This window comes from Molossus molossus, unplaced genomic scaffold, assembly GCF_014108415.1.
Source record: "Molossus molossus isolate mMolMol1 unplaced genomic scaffold, mMolMol1.p scaffold_m16_p_9, whole genome shotgun sequence".
Lineage (NCBI taxonomy): Eukaryota > Metazoa > Chordata > Mammalia > Chiroptera > Molossidae > Molossus > Molossus molossus.
In genome coordinates this window covers 103,565,622-103,582,649 of record NW_023425403.1, presented here as the reverse complement: position 1 = coordinate 103,582,649, position 17,028 = coordinate 103,565,622, and the positions used below count along the sequence as shown (strand labels likewise).

Below are 17,028 nucleotides of genomic sequence, written 5' to 3'. Positions count from 1 at the left end.
TCAACGTCATACAGGTTTGCTAAATCTAAGAATTGGATGGCCTTTTTGATTATGGGAAATAGATGAGAGAGACACTGCCAACACAAACTGGTAACTTTCAGTGTTTCTTTTTGTTTGGGGTGTGTGTGTGTGTGTGTGTCTGTGTGTGTGTCTGTCTCTGTGTGTGTGTGTGTCTGTGTGTGTGTGTGTCTGAGTGTACTGTAAGAAATGGTGAGAGAAAATGGGGTTGCAGAAAGAAACAGGTGGAGACAACTGGCGGGGGGTTCTGCTCTGGGCCCACCGTCCGCAGGCCTCGGCGGCCCTTCCACGGGCCAGCCAACAGGTGCTGTCGCGCGTCCTCTCCGTGCCGTAGCCCCTCCGGCAGGTCGCACGGCCCCCCTCTGTCGTCAATGGCAAGGCTTCTGGTAGGACCGCGTCGCTCGGGGTCTTCCGTGAGCCCGTCCCTGGTGAGGAGTCTGTTCGGGGTCGGTACACCCGCCCACGCTTCCTGCACGCAGCCCCGCCCGGGCAGCGAACCGCGCAGGCTCTGCCCAGCCTTCAACCGGTCTTCACTCTGCAGGACCCGAGCCCGGGGACCCCGCTGGCCTGGCGCCTACTCACGACCGGAAGTGGGAAAAACACTCTTCAAAAGGCTGATTTTACAAACAGAATAATGTTACATGGAAAATACAGCCATATATTAGCCTGATGATTCCTTTTTATTATGCCAATACAAGAACTTCGTATTTTATGTTCTGTTTTAATCTTTATAATTTATTTTAAATAATTAATTGTATTTCTCTTTTGCTTAGAACTTTGTTTGATCACTATGTCCATGAAATTCTTGGTGGATCTAGAGAGGAACCTGACTTGAGCACACGTTTTTGAAACTTGGCTAAATCATATGTTCTTGATTAATTATATAGTATTATAAGTTACCCTTACAATCATTTCTTAAAATTCTTTAAATGAATGTAGCTTTTAGATGTTTCAGGGATTTTTGCCCATTTTTGTCATTTATTCAACAAACATTTACTGAATGCCTCCATACTAATTTCTATATGCTGCCAAGTAATTAATAACATATAAATGTTATTATTTCTTAGGAATTCCAAAAGTTAAAAAAAATAAACTCCTATTATATTCTTAAAAAATAATTTAAAACAAATCTTCATTTCCTCACTTAATTTTTGGTTAAATGTGGATTTTCATGAATCATACAAGGGAGTTAGAGATAATGTAAGATTGTTAGCAATTTTATGAATGAAAAAAACTGAAGCACTGAAAAGCTAATCTGCTCAAGAGGCTCAACTCATTAGTCAAAAGCCAGACCAGGCCTGAGCCAGGACTTGCCTCTCGGGCCGGGGTGCTTCCCCGGCCCTCTGACCAGATTCCCTACAGCAGGCATGTCAGGAACTGTTCTACTTGTTGCAAATAGTTACCATTTCTGACTAAGAACTGACTCAAAAAGAAAAAAAAGTTTCCCATTGCAATTACTTTGGTTTAAACTGTTAGCCTAAAATCTTGAGTTTTAACCTTAGTTTCCTGCCTAATCACTAGAATTAGTGATGTCTATTAAATCTTTGGTTGGAAAGCCTCCCACACTGATAACCCTGAGAGAGGGAATGTAACTCAGCTTGCCAAATCGCAGATCATTTTCAGTAGATGACTTCCCACAGTCACCCCAGCTTCACATTTTCTAAAAAAGTTAGATTTAACCAATCCAGGTATTAAAGTATAACTTATGTGAACTAGCCAAATTAATCCCATTTAATTAAACGAATAATTATTTATCACTAAACCACTGAAAAATATGGCAATAAATATAGTCAAAACCAAAAGTCTTAAATTCCAAAAGAAATCAAGCACTGAAAAGCAAATACTAATAGCTAGCATTTCAAATCATGGAACTATATTTTTTCTTTTTATTTTATTAAATTTACTGGATGACATTGGTTAATAAGACTATGTAGGTTTCAAATGCACATTTCTATGATACATGATCTTCATATTGCATTGTGTGCCCACCACCCAAAGTCAAATCATCTTCTGTCACCATATATTTGACCTCCTTGAACTAAAAGGTATCAAGTCATAGAAAATAATAACGGACTCTTACCATTTATAAATTCAGCTCTGGTTACTATAGTTATTTATTTTTATTTTTTTCAAATAACAGAAACCCATTCTGGTTAGCTTAATAATAAGAACCGTGGAAGTATGCCAGTTGTACTCAGATGGGTTTGCAGGGCTTGATATTTGTTTTTAAATGATGGCATCTTAAATTCAAGCCATCACAGTGGAGTGGGGAGGGCTGTTCATGAGGCATATTGTATGACAAGAAGAATTTGATTGTATTTTCACTAGAAAAACCTTTAAGCCAATTTCACAAATTCATCAGATTATAAAACCTCCGTTTATTTATTTCCTTTATGTTTTATTTATTTCTTTGTTTATACAAAATCTTTACATTAAAAGTTAATTTTACCAGATAGGTCTTTCATTTATCACCAAGATAGAATTTAAATTCTGTTTCTCAAAGAACTCTTCTACCAAAAAAGATTATTTGCTCAGCTTTAATCCATGTCCAGTAGGTAATAAAAGCTAGTATAATATTAATAAAAATTAAAAGATTAATTACAAACTTAATTATTTAAGAGGTAATTATCTCTGCTTATTATGGGCTTGTTATCAATGGAGAACAATTTCTTCCGAAGTGAAAAATATATTTAAATTTAACATTCAATGTCTATATGTTTTAATAAAATGAGGGTGAAATTGTATTCCCCACTATCCTTCAGTCAAACAGCAGGCTCTCCCTGGAGCTTTAATCCTCATCAACCTTCTCTCCTCATCGGGGACCATGGAGTCTTCGAGGTGAGCGCGCATCATCTCCCCCGGGTTCTGTTCCCGGCCCCGGGGGTGGACATGAGGTTCTCACTGACTCTCCCCATGCCTGTATCATGTCACACATCGAAGTGTACTGGACCGAAACTTACATGCTTTTTTTATTCTACTAACTATGAACTTTAATAAGTTGTGAGTTACATCTCGCTCACTTATCTATCCTCAGTTTTCATAGTGCAGGTCCTTGAACATAAGAACACCACGCGATGTTTGTGTTGAACAGAATGGATTCACTTTCCCGCATTTTCTTTTATCTCAGCAAGTGTTTGTATGGTTACTAATAAAAATTATGCAGCTACTTTCATTTATAATGATTACAAAAGAGTCATTAATTTAACACTTTAACTTAATAAAACCTCCTAAAAGTGTTATATGAACCTCCAATGAGCAAAACTCTTTGAACTCTTGCTGGGTAAGTTATTTTGGGTTTTGTTCCTCTTAATTTTAAACTCAGATAACTTTACATTCATCATTTACTGCAAATCAGTGTTTATATAGAAGATGTATCAGTGACCCAGAAGTAAGGATGAGGCTGAAACACTGGGCGACCGAGTCCGGCAGAAAGCTCAGAGCAAAAGTGTAGTCAACAGTCCGAACAACTAAGACAGGCAGCCTTCAGAGAAAGAAGATGAAATGGGTAAAATGACTTCTGCTTTACAAGTCACCCCCCCCCCCCCACACACACACACACGTGAAGAATCATTGAAGCATTTTGAGGTATAAATTAATAAAATAATTTAGGAATATGCTGGTGACCATGTCCAAAATTAATTCATGTATTAATTGAAAAGCTATCTATTTTCTCAATAAACTTACTTTTCTAGATGAGCATATAAAGCTAACATACAAAAGAACTAGAGAACACGTCTAGTTCCTAAAGGAAATGCTTAAAGCTGCATTCTAGAGAGATTAATCTATTATGCTTCCAGGGTTAGAAAAACTGGAAGTACAAAGTTAAATTACAGAACAAAAGATGAGTACAAGGTCTCGTTCACCCCACGAGGGCTCCAGCATCCCCAGTGCCTGGCCCACAGCAGTTTTGACTAAACATTTGCTGAATGCAGTAAAGATTTGAAAGGCCGTCGTCTAAAGCTTATGTGAAGGAATTAAACTTGGAGGAGAAAGTGATGCCTTTGTCACTAAAATAAAAAGAGAGGAGAGAGGAAGATAAAAATGCCCCGGGGAAGGGCAGGAACATGAGGGTGCTTTTCCATGGTGATGTCTGTTTCTTCAATGGAGTAAGAGCTGAGGACCTCTTCCGAGGATAAGGGCAGAGGAAATAATCTGAGCGTGCGTCATTTTCTGGGTTAATTTTAGCCATTAAAGTGAGCCATTTATAAGATGGACTTTCATAAATCTCACATTTTAGAATACAAATTCTGCCCTGGCCAGTTTGGCTCAGCGGTTAGAGCGTTGGCTGCGGTCCACAGAGACCCGGGTTCAGTTCCCACTAAGGGCATATACCGTGGTTACAGTTTGTCCCCGGCCCTGGTTTGTCCCAGGCCCTAGCGGGAGGCAGCCACTCGATGTGTCCCTTTCACATTGATGTTTCTCTCTCCCTCTCTCTCTCCCTCCCACTGTATCTGAACAGAAAATGGAAAAATGTCCTTGGGTGAGGGTAAAAAAAAAAGAATACAAAATCCTTATTTGGTTAATACCAAAAGATGCAGATTTAAATAATATGAGTGGCAGAATTAAATTATTTTTGGCAGTGTCAAAAACCTAAAAAAAAACTTTAAAATAATTTATACATACATATATTTTATATAGATTAACACAGGTATGATAAATTAACTTTAATCATATAATAGATTTAGGCTTAGAACTTAAAAAATCAATCATAAAATTTAAAAAAAACTATTGATAACAAATCCTAAAAATTTAGTAATTTGTTATTGCTGGATAATATGGAATGTATAAAAATAGAGATTATGACATTGCATGTAGTAAACATTTTATGATACTGTTTTTATTAATCTTTCAGATGCCAAAATGGTAGAAGTTCAGAGTCAACAGTTTCAGATCAATTCCAAAGAAGGCAAACCACTGTTTACTGTTGATGAAAGCGAAGTTCTAGTTGGTACAGACAGACTTCGAGTAACTGGTATGTAGTAGCTCATTTTATTTTAATTGAGATGTAATTGACATATAGCATTATATTCATTTTAGATGTGCAACATAATGATTCTATGTTTGTATATATTGTGAAATGATCACCACAATGATTCCAGTTAATATCCATCACTGCACGTACTTACAAATTTTTTCTTATGACAAGAACTTTTAAGATTTACTCAAAAGCAACCTTCAAATATAAAATACAGTATTATTAATTGCAGAAATACAGTATAGATGACCTCTCATGACTTCATAGCTAGAATTCTGTGTCTTTGGATTTCCTTCACCTGTTTTGCCCATTTCCTACCCCCTCCCTCTTGCAACCACTGTTCTCTATGTCTATGAATTTGGGTGTTTGTTTGTTTGTTTGTTTAGATTCAACATACAAGTGAGATAATAATGCATTGTCTTTCTCTGTCTGGCTTATTTCACTTAGCATAATGCCCTCATGCTCCATCCATGTTGTTGCAAAGGACAAGATTTTCTTCCTTTTTAAGCCTGAATAATATTTTATATCACATCTTCTTTATCCATTCATCTGTATGTAGTAACTCTTTTTTTTTTTTTTATCCTCACCCCAGGACTTTTTTCTATTTTTTGTTCAGATAGAGAGGGAGGGAGAAAGAGGGAGAGAGAGAGAAAGAAACATCAACTTGAAAGGGACACATCGAGTGGCTGCCACCCGCACGACCAACCAGGGCCGGGGACAAACTGCAACCGAGGTACGCGCCCTTAGCGGGAACCGAACCCGGGTCTCTGTGGACCGCAGGCCAACGTTCTAACCGCTGAGCCAAACAGGCCAAGGCTGTAGTAACTCTTGAGAAGAACAAAACAGTATCTCATGGAGTGCACTTCTGTAAAAGGAAATTATACTTTTGGAACATTTACTCTGGAACCTTTCAGGCAGGTAATAGTTTGGATTTGTTCACTTTTCTTCGTGGCGTTTCCCTGGTGCTCTCCTGGAAGAGGGCACCCTCCTCACAGACCCCCCCCCACTACATTGCTCCCTTTCTCCCTCTCCAACGGGGGTGACCCAGAAGCTTGTCATAAATCCCTCCGTCGTCTGAACAATGCAAGCATCTCTTTTCCCCGACGACTTTTGCAAAGAACCTTCTTTCCAGTCTCTTTCATTCCCTTTATATCTGGTAGTTGGATTCTCTATATTTTTACCAAAAAACAAGATCTTTCTTTGAAATAAAGACAAGATGAGGTTCTGATATGACTAGTTTTTAGGACTGAAAAGAAGGTATTTTATTGTAAAAACTGTTCACAACATGTTCTAAGTTGACTTGCTGAGCTTCTGTAAAGACTAGAAGATGCGCCCAGGCTGGTGTGGCTCAGCAATAGAGCATCTTCCCATGGACCAGAGTCACAGGTTCAATTCTGGTCAAGGGCACACATCTCGGTTGCCGTTTGATCCCCGGCTCTGATCGGGTTGTGTGGGAGGCAACGGGTCAGAGTGTCTCTTACATCGATGTTTCTCTCTCTCTCACTTTATCTGAAAATCAGTGGAAGAATATCCTGGGGTGAGGACTAAAAACAAAAACAAAAAACTAGAAGATTTACAAAGGCAAACGCTAGTTTAATTCATCCCGGTACTTTTAAAAATCCTCACCTGAGGATATGCTTATTGATTTTAGAGAGAGGAAGGACGAAAGAGAGAGAGAGAGAGACAGACAGACAGACAGACAGACAGACATTGGTTGCCTCCTGACCAGGAAATCAAACCTGCAACCCTTTTGGCATGTGGGACAATGCTCCAACCAACTGAGCCACCCAGCCAGGACATCCTGGTACTTTCACACACTATTCTGAAACCCAATAGCAACTTTGTTCTCTCATATATTGTTACCAATACTCATAAATGAAAAAAAAAATAATGTTCCCTTAAGAAATAGACTCAACTCTCACAGAAAGTTTTATATCATATGTAGTTACTAACAAAACAAACTATAAAATCATAACTATGCCACAGCATACTACAAGGCAGTAGAGTCCTTCCCTTACTAAAATAGAGGACTCTGGGAAATCTAATGGAAGGGGACTGATTATGGCCTAATAAAAACGCACAGGTTGACAAGTGCCTCCGTCACCGGAAATCACGTCGCACAGAGCAGAGAACGTTGGCTGGTGGGTGGAATGTCTAATCCCATCCGAGCAACTGCTAGCTGAGTGACCGCAGGCGAGTTCCTTCATCTGTTTTGGCTGTTTTCTCACTTTTAAAATTGGATTTATAAGCCCGTCAGAGAAAGACAAGTATCACTTGATCTCACTGATATGTGGAATCTAATGTACAAAATAAACTGATGAATAAAATAGATCCAGAGACATGGAAGGGTGGAACAGACTGACGAATCTCAGAGGGAAGGGGGGTGGGCAGGGCTGGAAGGGATCAACCAACGAATTTACATGCCTGGATGCATAGCCCATGCACACAGACCACAGTGCTGTGAAGGCCTGGGGTGGGGGTGGGAGTGAGGTGGAGGGTGTCAATAGGGGGGCTAAAGGGAGAATATCTGTAATATATTCAACAATAAAGATAAATTTTTAAAATAAATAAATAAATACTTTTTTACAGTAGATTTATAATGTCTGCTTTACTAATGTTGCTAGGTTAAGTGGATTAATGTATGCAATGACCCAGCTGGAGTGGCTCAGTGGTTGAGTGTTGACCCATGCACCAAGAGGTCACCGGTTTGATTCCCAGTCAGGGCACATGCCCAGGGTGTGGGCACAATCCCCAACGAGGGGCATGCAGGACGTGGCCAATCGATGTTCTCCCTCATCGATGTTTCTGTGTCTCTCTAAAATCAATAAAGAAAAAATATTTTTTTAAAAAAGAGTATTGGTGCTTCTTTATTTAAAAAAAAAGAAAAAAAAAAAATATATATATATGCAAAGGACAGCGAAGGTTTTGGTAGAGTGTTACTGCACTGCAGGCGATAGCATCTGTAGGACAAATAGTCTAAGACACAGTTCCGGTTCAGACCCCAGCCACCTGACAGAGCATCAGTGAGATGCACCTTTTCCTACCCAGGGCCCCTTCCAGGCCATGACACCAGTCAGTGAGACCAGTAAGGAAAACCAGTAAGCAGCTATGTTATTTATCACCGACGTGCATGCATCAGAATCACCTGGAGGGCTTGTTAAATATGTTTTGCTGGGCTGCAACCACAGGGTTTCTGATTCAGCAGGTCTGGAGTGGACGTGAGACTCTGCGTGGCTTAGTGGATGCTGCCGTGCCAGGGACCACACACTGGCAACTTCTGTCCTACACTGATTTGACCGGAGTCAGAGGGGAAGCAACATGGCAGCAACACACAGACACACTCTCTGGCACCTGCGTTCAAGTTGCCCTTCATAAAGATGTCATGTTCTTCTCTTTCACAGGTTGATCGATCAATTTATTTATTTATTTACTTACTTATTTTGTCTCAGGCACAAATTTCTTCCTAACTCCTCTTCTCTCCAGTGAAACTAACCAGAGCAAATATACCACACCTGCAACCACCATATTCTTCCCTTGTCATTAAAATAATAGAGTACTGGTTGCCAAGGCAACCATGAATTGTGTATGAACAGTAAAATTTTGAGCCATAATTTAACTCTTGTTAGTTTTCCAATTTGTGACTAAAGAAATTCCACAATTCTGACTTCTTTCCTTGTTTTCTCTATCCAAGGATCCAAGTTCTGACTCTCTCTATATGTATCTAGCTTAGGTTTTCTCAGCCTTAACCTACTTTTTAAATTCTCACCCAAGGATATGTTTACCGATTTTCAGAGAGAGAAGAAAGGAGAGAGAAACCTCAATGTGAGAGAGAAACATCGATTGGTTGCCTCCCTTACATGCCCTAACTGGGGATTGAACCCAAAACTAGGTATGTGCCCCGACTGGTAATCAAATCTACAACGTTTTTGGTGTACTGGATGATGCTCCAACCAACTGAGCCACCTTAACACTGTGAATATTATGGGCTGGATAATATTTTTGGTGTGAGTAGGGAGCTGTCCTGTGTTGCAGGGCATTTACAGCATCCCTGACCTTTATCCATAGTCCCCATTAGCACCCGCCATCCCTGCCTTGAGTTGCGACAATCAGAGTGACTCCATACATTGCCAAAAGGCTTTTACTTGGGCCCTGGCCAGTTTGGCTCAGCGGTTAGAGCGTCGGCCTGCGGTCCGGAGAGACCCGGGTTCGGTTCCCGCTAAGGGCACGTACTTCGGTTGCAGTTTGTCCCCGGCCCTGGTTGGTCGGGCGGGTGGCAGCCACTTGATGTGTCCCTTCACGTCGACGTTTCTCTCTCTCTCTCCCTCCCACTCTATCTGTACAAAAAATGGAAAAATATCCTCGGGTGAGGATTAAAAAAAAGGCTTTTACTTGGGGGTGAGGGGGAAAGCGTAAAATCACCTCTAGTTGAGAACCACTGGTCTACCTTAAACCTATACTATTTCTCTAGAATTTATTAACACTTATTTAATGTTTACTATATGTTAGTAATTAAGCTAAATACCTATAGTACACAATAATTAAGACATGTTTCCTTTTAGATGATGTTTCTATTTCAGCTGATAGGTAAAACATTAACTGTTGAACACAGTCTGCTAAGGACCGGGATAGGTTTTTGGGCTCCAGGAGGAGCCTGGAGAAAGGGCCCCGGATCGGGCCCCATGAGACCCTGAGCATACATCCCAGCCGAAGCCACGGGCAGGACTCCTGCCCTACAGACTGCAAGCTGACAAGTGGGGGTCGCTTTAAGCTGCCGAGTTTATCATAGCTTATACCATGGGCATCACAGAAACAGGAAACTAGTACAGCCGTTACACGATTTCAACTGTGTTGGAGACACTGCACTATCAACAAAACTTGATTTCTTCTTTATTTCATATAATGTCATAGTTGTTACCATAATGACTAAGGTCTGTGAAATATAAATTACAATAAGAATATTTTTATATATTTTAATTTTTCAAAATAAATTCCAGTTGGAGCTGTCATCCACTACTTACTGTAGGAGTTTGGTCCTTGTCTTAAATGGACTGACTCCAAGTTGCCTTTGGAGTTGTTGGATCAGCAAAAGCAGCTGCAGCTGACAGCCAAGGGAAGAAGAGCGATAAGAGAAGAGACGGCAGCCAGCTCCACTCGGGATGGGAGAGACGAGTCGATGCTTTGCCTCTCTCTTCCCCCCTGCTTACGTGCACAACTGCCCCAAGGATGGAATCTAAGGGGGCATGAAGTGGCGCTTTCTTTAAGGTGGCACACTCCAAATTTCTGACTTGCACTAAATCCTGATCTTGACTCAGATAAAGAAGTGGTTTCTTGCTATTACCTGTGTTCTACGGACCCCAAGAATAAGATAAAAATCTCTTTAACTCTTACACAGCTTTCATGTAGACTTTAATCAAGTAGGAAACTGAAGAATCGTTTTAAATCAAAATTATGGAGGAGATTAAACAATTCAACCAACTCATTTAGAGACTGATCTAGGCCTTTAAGAACCTCATTTTCCTCCCTATAAATAGAATTGGTCACCGAGTGACCAAAGTTAGCCTGCTTTGCTAACCATGGTTACAGAACACATTATTGGAATAGCATTCGAATGTCATCTTCAAAAAATAAAATTCTATTTCATTGCCAGGGCTGACTTCTGGCAGATGATAAATTGTTAGTTTGCCCCAAATGTATTTTAGTTCTTGGCAATGATTTGCTAGGCTGGGTCCATTCCCCAACTTTTAGTAAGAAAAACAGAATCCTGTAATCGTATCCATTTTCTTATCACTAATGAGGAAACAAGCCCAAGGGCTAAGCCAGTCAAATTATTTCATAATTTTAATTTTTTAATATTATTACATTTTAGTCTGAAATAAGCCTGGTGTAACAGGAGATAGAAAGGGGCCAGATTTTGCAGGGACTTGTAGACCATCGTAAGAAGTTAGAATTTGTTTTAAGGGCGAAAGAAAGACATTGGATTGTTGGGACACAGTACTCCTTAGTTTGTTATACATGTTAAGGTCAATATGACCATTACATGGAAGATATATTGTCTGGAGGGAAGAATGGAAGCAGGAAGACCACATAGAATGATGTCAGTTACAGTACAGGTAATAGGTGGTGGTGACCTGGCCCCCGACGGTAGCAATGGTCTCCAAAGACCACTGAGGGAACCTAAAGACTCCAAACTGAAACTGACATGCAGGGACACAGATCAAATCTGTGGCAGGCGCCCGGGAGGGAAGCAGAGATGAAAAGCTTGTATTTGTGTCTGGATGATGGCATTACTCTCTGGGTAATGGAGATGCCTACGGAAGGGAAGACATCTGAAACGCAGAGGGAACTGACAGTTCATATTTTAATTAATTTTTTTCTTTATTGATTTTAGAGAAGAAGTGAGGAGAGAGAGATGGAAACATGGATGAGAGAGGACATCGATTGGCCACCTCCTGCATGCCCCCCACTGGGTATCAGACCCACAACCTGGGCACGTGCCCTGACCAGGAATTGAACTGGTGACCTTGGTGCATGGGTCGACGCTCCACCACGGAGCCACACTGGCTGGGCACAGTTCATGTTTTAGATATAAACTGCAGATACTTGCGAAAGAGCCAAGTGAACATGTGGAGCCAGTTCTTGGATAAGTGAGCTACCTGTGTTTGGAGCAGAAACCTAGAACAGAGACATAAATGAGAACATCATCCGCAAAGTGAACTCTGAGGGATGCCAGCATCAGAGCCCATCACAGGGAGGACAGTCACCAGGGAGAGTTGGTGACAGACTGTGTGGGAGAGGATGTCACAAGAGCTCACTCCTGGTACCAAGAGACACTTCCCAGAACTTTGGGTCCAGGAAAGGTGAGGAATTGCCCTTGGATTGATTATCACGGGGGTCACTGTTATATTAACGAGACTTTCTGTTGGAATTTAGGCGAAGGACAGATTTTGGTGGTGGCAGAGTGAGGAGAACAGGAGGCAGTAGACACATTATGAGCAACTTTGACTGTAAAGGGAGCAACGGGATTTTTCTCACCATTTAAAATGCCCATTTCAGTCCATAAATGCTCAATGAATATGTGGAATTAATAGTTATCAGTGTAAATACAAAAATCTCACAGATGTCTGGGTATATATTATCTATTGTTTGAACAGAAATACAGTAAACCCTCAATTTTGCGGACCTCGATTTACAGACTTCAGATTTGACGGACAAAATTTCCTGTCCACGTGTCATACATGAAAATCAACACCCTGTTAGTTTTTAAATGCTTTTAACCAAGACTTGGTTATAATTAAATTAGGTTATTTTTCTGTTAATAACTCAGTTATTATTTTTAACAAATTTTAGCAAATAGGCCATATGTTGGAAAATTACTGTAGTAATTTCGCTGACATAAATAAATATTACACACCTACAATTATAGTTTCCATATTTAAACCCGAGTCGCCGCTGGTAAACAGTGTTCTGGGAATGATTAGCACAGACCACGCCGCTTCTCCCGCCGGGACTGGTCCTGTTTTCCGTGGGCGACTTTCCGCAGCAGTGCTGTGTGCTGCCCCCGCCCCCCCCCCCCCCCCCCCCCCGCTCCTGCCGCTAAGCCACGCCCCCCACTAAGCCACGCCCCCGCTGTGTGCAAGGGTTCCTCGGGGTGACTGGAGGCGGCAAGCGTGTACCAGACCTGTTCAGTGTAAGTGTGGCATTATATGTGTACAGTAAATCACACTGCTGTAACCCTTGCCTTAAAACACGGACAGCCCTGGCGGTTTGGCTCAGCGGTTGGAGCCTCGGCCTGCGGACCAGAGTCCGGGGTTCGGTTTCCACTAGGGCAAGTACCAAAAATAATAATAATAATAAAAATAAATAAACATGGACAAGCAAAAAAGTTTTTAACGCTAAATCAAAAATTAGAAATCGAACAAAAGTTGGAGTCGGGAGTGTCTGCGTCACGTGTATGTGGACAGAATGGCACAAAAAAGCAAAGCATATCAGACGCTGGAAAAGGCAAAGACAGCATTTGAAAACGTGCGTTAATACGTGATGTGGGTGCCAACACCAGTCCCGGAAGCGGGAACTCAGCCCAAGAGGCACGTGCAGCGGCCACACAGCAGGTCCCCTGGCCCCGCTGGGCGGGGAAGTGCAGTCCGCAGCAACGAAATGAACCGGTCGCGTGAACCCCACTCAAAGCAAGTGATGGGCAGGGTTAGTGCTCCCACCAAAGGCACAGGGTCATGAACAAACTCATGCTGAAGCATCAAATGCTCCAAGAGAAGATACTGAACCCTTTAGGAAAAAATTAATAGAATGTATGAATAAGGAAATGGTATTATAATCTCAGGTTTACAATGCTGATGAAACTGGATTGCTCTGGCATTCTGCACCTGAAAACACACAAGCCTCCAAATATGACAAATCGACCCCTGGAGGAAACCGCAGCAGGGACAGGATCTCAGTGCTGCTCTGTGCCAATGTCCGTGGATCGCGTAAACTGGCACCTGTAATTCCTGGCAAATCTCGCAAAGTAGAGTTTTAAAAAATATCATGAATCATCTTCCCGTTTTGTACTATAACTCTGAAAAGGCATTGGTTCAACTCGGACTTTACCAAGACTGGCTTTTTGAAGAGTTTGTCCCTGCAGTCAGAAAATGTCAAGGCGAGGAGCTTGGAAGGCCACTGGAATTTACAAAATGTTTACTGCTTTTAGACAATGCTCCTGCTCATCCATCTGAAAATATTTTATGTTCAGAAGATGGCAAATTTAGATGCATGTTTTTGCCAAAAAATACATCACTTATCCAGCCTATGAACCAGGGGATAATTCTGGCAACCAAATGAATATACTGCAAAACGTTTTCATAGGAAGTTATGCTTGTATTGCTGGATGAAGATAATGAAGAAGCTACAAGCGGACAGCAGACCTTACAAGCCTTAAAGAGTTACCCTCGCCCGAGGACATTTTTTCTATTTTTTGTTCAGATAGAGTGTCGGAGGGGGAGAGAGAGAGAGAGAGAGAGAGAGAGAGAGAGAGAGAGAGAGAGAGAGAAACATCGACGTGAAAGGGACACATGGAGTGGTTGCCACCCACACGACCCAACCAGGACTGGGGACAAACTGCAACTGAGGTACATGCCCTTAGTGGGAACCGAACCCAGGTCTCTCAGGACCGCAGGCTGACGCTCTAACCGCTGAGCCAAACCGGCCAGGGCAAGAGTTACCCTTTAAAATGGGCAATTTTGAATGTTGCTGCAGCATGGGAAGAAGTGAAAGTGCAAACATTGGGAAATGGTTTGAAGAATTTGCTTGACGACAAAGGTGCAGACTTGGATTTAGAAAAGCTAGAGGTCACTAATCATTGTAGGACTATACAGAACACAGTGGAGAAGAAGGAGCTGAGGAAGATGTTTTACTGTGGTTAGAAGATGGCGGTGACCCTCGGTATCATCATGACTGGAAGTGAAACAGCAGATGAAGTTATGACTTTGGAAGATGAGGATGGGAGTGAAGAGAACGAGGAAGAAGAAACAACACGCCCAACAATGAAGTTATCAGTGATTAGATCTCATCTCCACAATCTACTAACATTTATTGACAATTCTTCAGATAACAAAATTCAACTTTATTGCACCCATTTTTGTAATTTTAGAGAGTTAATGAGTTTTTTAAAAAGTAGCAGATTTCAAAAGTTCAAACAAAACTTGATGGTTTTTTCAAAGCAGGAATACCTACAGCAAGTGCCCGGACGTCAAACATGATAGAAAATTTTTTGTGTTTTTATAAAATTAAAAATTTTTAAGAACATTGTTTATTTGTTTAGTTAAATATGATAAAAGTGTATTTTCAAAAAATGTTTATTTTGATTTAGATCACATACTGGTTTATTACAGTCTTAAACTATGGTGGGTACATAGGCAATACATATAGAAATATTGTCTGTGAAATTAAGCTTTTCGTACATACTTAAAATTACACAAATGTGTTTATATAAGTAAAAACAGGTAAACTAACTAATTTGTCGATGTTTTAACATACACATTCGGAAAACCTACCTTATTATATAGCAGACTTTCAGCTTTAACAGACACCCCCTCGCCCACATCAGTCTGTTATATCTAGTTTGATTGTGTTAACACTGAACTCTGGGTTTCTGTAACTGAGGGGACCGGGCAGTAGCCGTATGTTAGGAAGAATGGGGCAGCTTGGAGCAATTTCCCCTGCAGCTGCTGGGCTCTATCCATGACCTAAGAGTGCTGGGCTCTGCCCCGTGACCTTTCAAATGCTTCACCGTTTCAATCCATCTTGTACTGCAGTCTGACTATAGGTCCTCACATGAGTATCATTCGTCATAAATTGGTCTAGGTGTCATTCAGATTTTACTGATACTTTAGAGTAGAAATGACCAGACCATTTATCAAGTCTAATCTTGGTGATATATTCTTTAAACAGTGCTAACATTCTAAGACTGGGCTTTTTTTCTTTTGGTCTGTTTTATCACACTTTCTTATATATATAACATCATATTATACAAGGTCATTTTACTACATGATTTATGTGATGAAATTTTATAGTAGACTTTTTCCCCACCTACAATTTAGATTATACAACTTCAAATAATATGTTTTATTTTTCAAAGAAGCAGGTGCTACACCAATTATATTTTTATATATAGTCTTAGTTGGGGATATATAAATGTGAATGAAAATATTAAAAAAATTCAATTACATTGAAAATCAACAACCATTTACTGAGAAATATTTTATGAAACCATTTAGGAGACATCTATTTTATTATATGCAAATAAGTTCTAAAGAGTATTTACTTTGAGGCTAAAGAGTAATGATATTTCCATTTCAATGATAGAGAAACCACTACTCTTATTTGAAGATAATACATATTAGTTTGTAGACTTTATGTCTGCCCACAAGTACATTACCATTATCACATTACTAAAACATCACTGACTCTGGTCACATTAGAAGGTAATTGGCATGCATTTAAATCTAATTATGGCCCAGCCAGTGTGGCTCAGTGGTTGAGCATTGACCCATGCACCAAGAGGTCACTGGTTCAATTCCCAGTCAGGTAACATTCCCAGGTTGTGGGTCAAATCCCCAGTGGCAGCCATGCAGGAGGCAGCCAATTGATGTTCTCTCTCATCGATGTTTTTATCCCCCCTCCCTCTCCTTTTCTCTCTCTCTCTCTCTCTAATATCAATAAAGAAAAAAATTTTTTTAATTTAATTATGGAGTTATATTTTCTTATAAATAGTCCCACTGACACTCTTAGGATAATTCCAGTTCTTAGAGGAAGAAGAATTGAAGCTGTGTTAAAATAAAATAAAAATTGCAAAAAAATACATTGTAGTTTCTACCTTGTTTTAGAAAGGGTGTGTGTTTATAGACAGTAAGATGTGTTGACTCTTTTTTTTCAGTCATATCACTTTATTTATATACAAATTAAGAGGTAAAATAATTATACAAAGTGTATGGCCCCATTTTTTAATTATTCTACCAGCCTACCTATAGAAATAAGCCTTTTTCTAAATTTTTACTTATTGATTTGAGAGAAAGAGAGCAAGAGACATCAATTTGTTATTCCACCTATTTATACATTTATTAGTTAAATCTTTATTATATTTTATTTTATTTTTTATTGATTGATTTTTTAGAGATAGAGAGGAAGAGGAAGAGAGAGAGAAATACCGATTTGTTGTTCCATTTATTTGTGCATTCATTGGGTGCTACTTGTATGTGCCCTGACTGGAGGTCGAACCTGAAACCTTGGTGTATCGGGACGGTACTCTAACCAACTGAGCTACTCGGCCAGGGCCTAATGATATATGAAGCTGACCCCAGATTCCTCATAACAAAGCACTACTCATGTTTCAAACAATGCTATATAAACCACAGACAGTAAATCTACTTAGTGTGTAACTATACTTAGCATATCCCTACTTGTCGTGATGATTTACTTAAGATGTATTTTGCAAGTCAGGAGAAGCAAGGGAGAAAGAAAAGGATACGGGGAATACAAGTATCACA

At 40.3% G+C, this 17,028-nt stretch overlaps 1 protein-coding gene across 1 annotated transcript in view; it reads left to right on the top strand.

Moving 5' to 3' along the window:
- Positions 1 to 17,028, top strand: part of SGCG (sarcoglycan gamma) — a 108,586-nt gene that overhangs the window by 63,895 nt on the left and 27,663 nt on the right. The window contains exon 5 of the mRNA XM_036250229.1: positions 4,871 to 4,990. Within this exon, the coding sequence (XP_036106122.1) occupies positions 4,871 to 4,990 (120 nt within the window). The remainder of the gene's footprint in view (positions 1 to 4,870; positions 4,991 to 17,028) is intronic.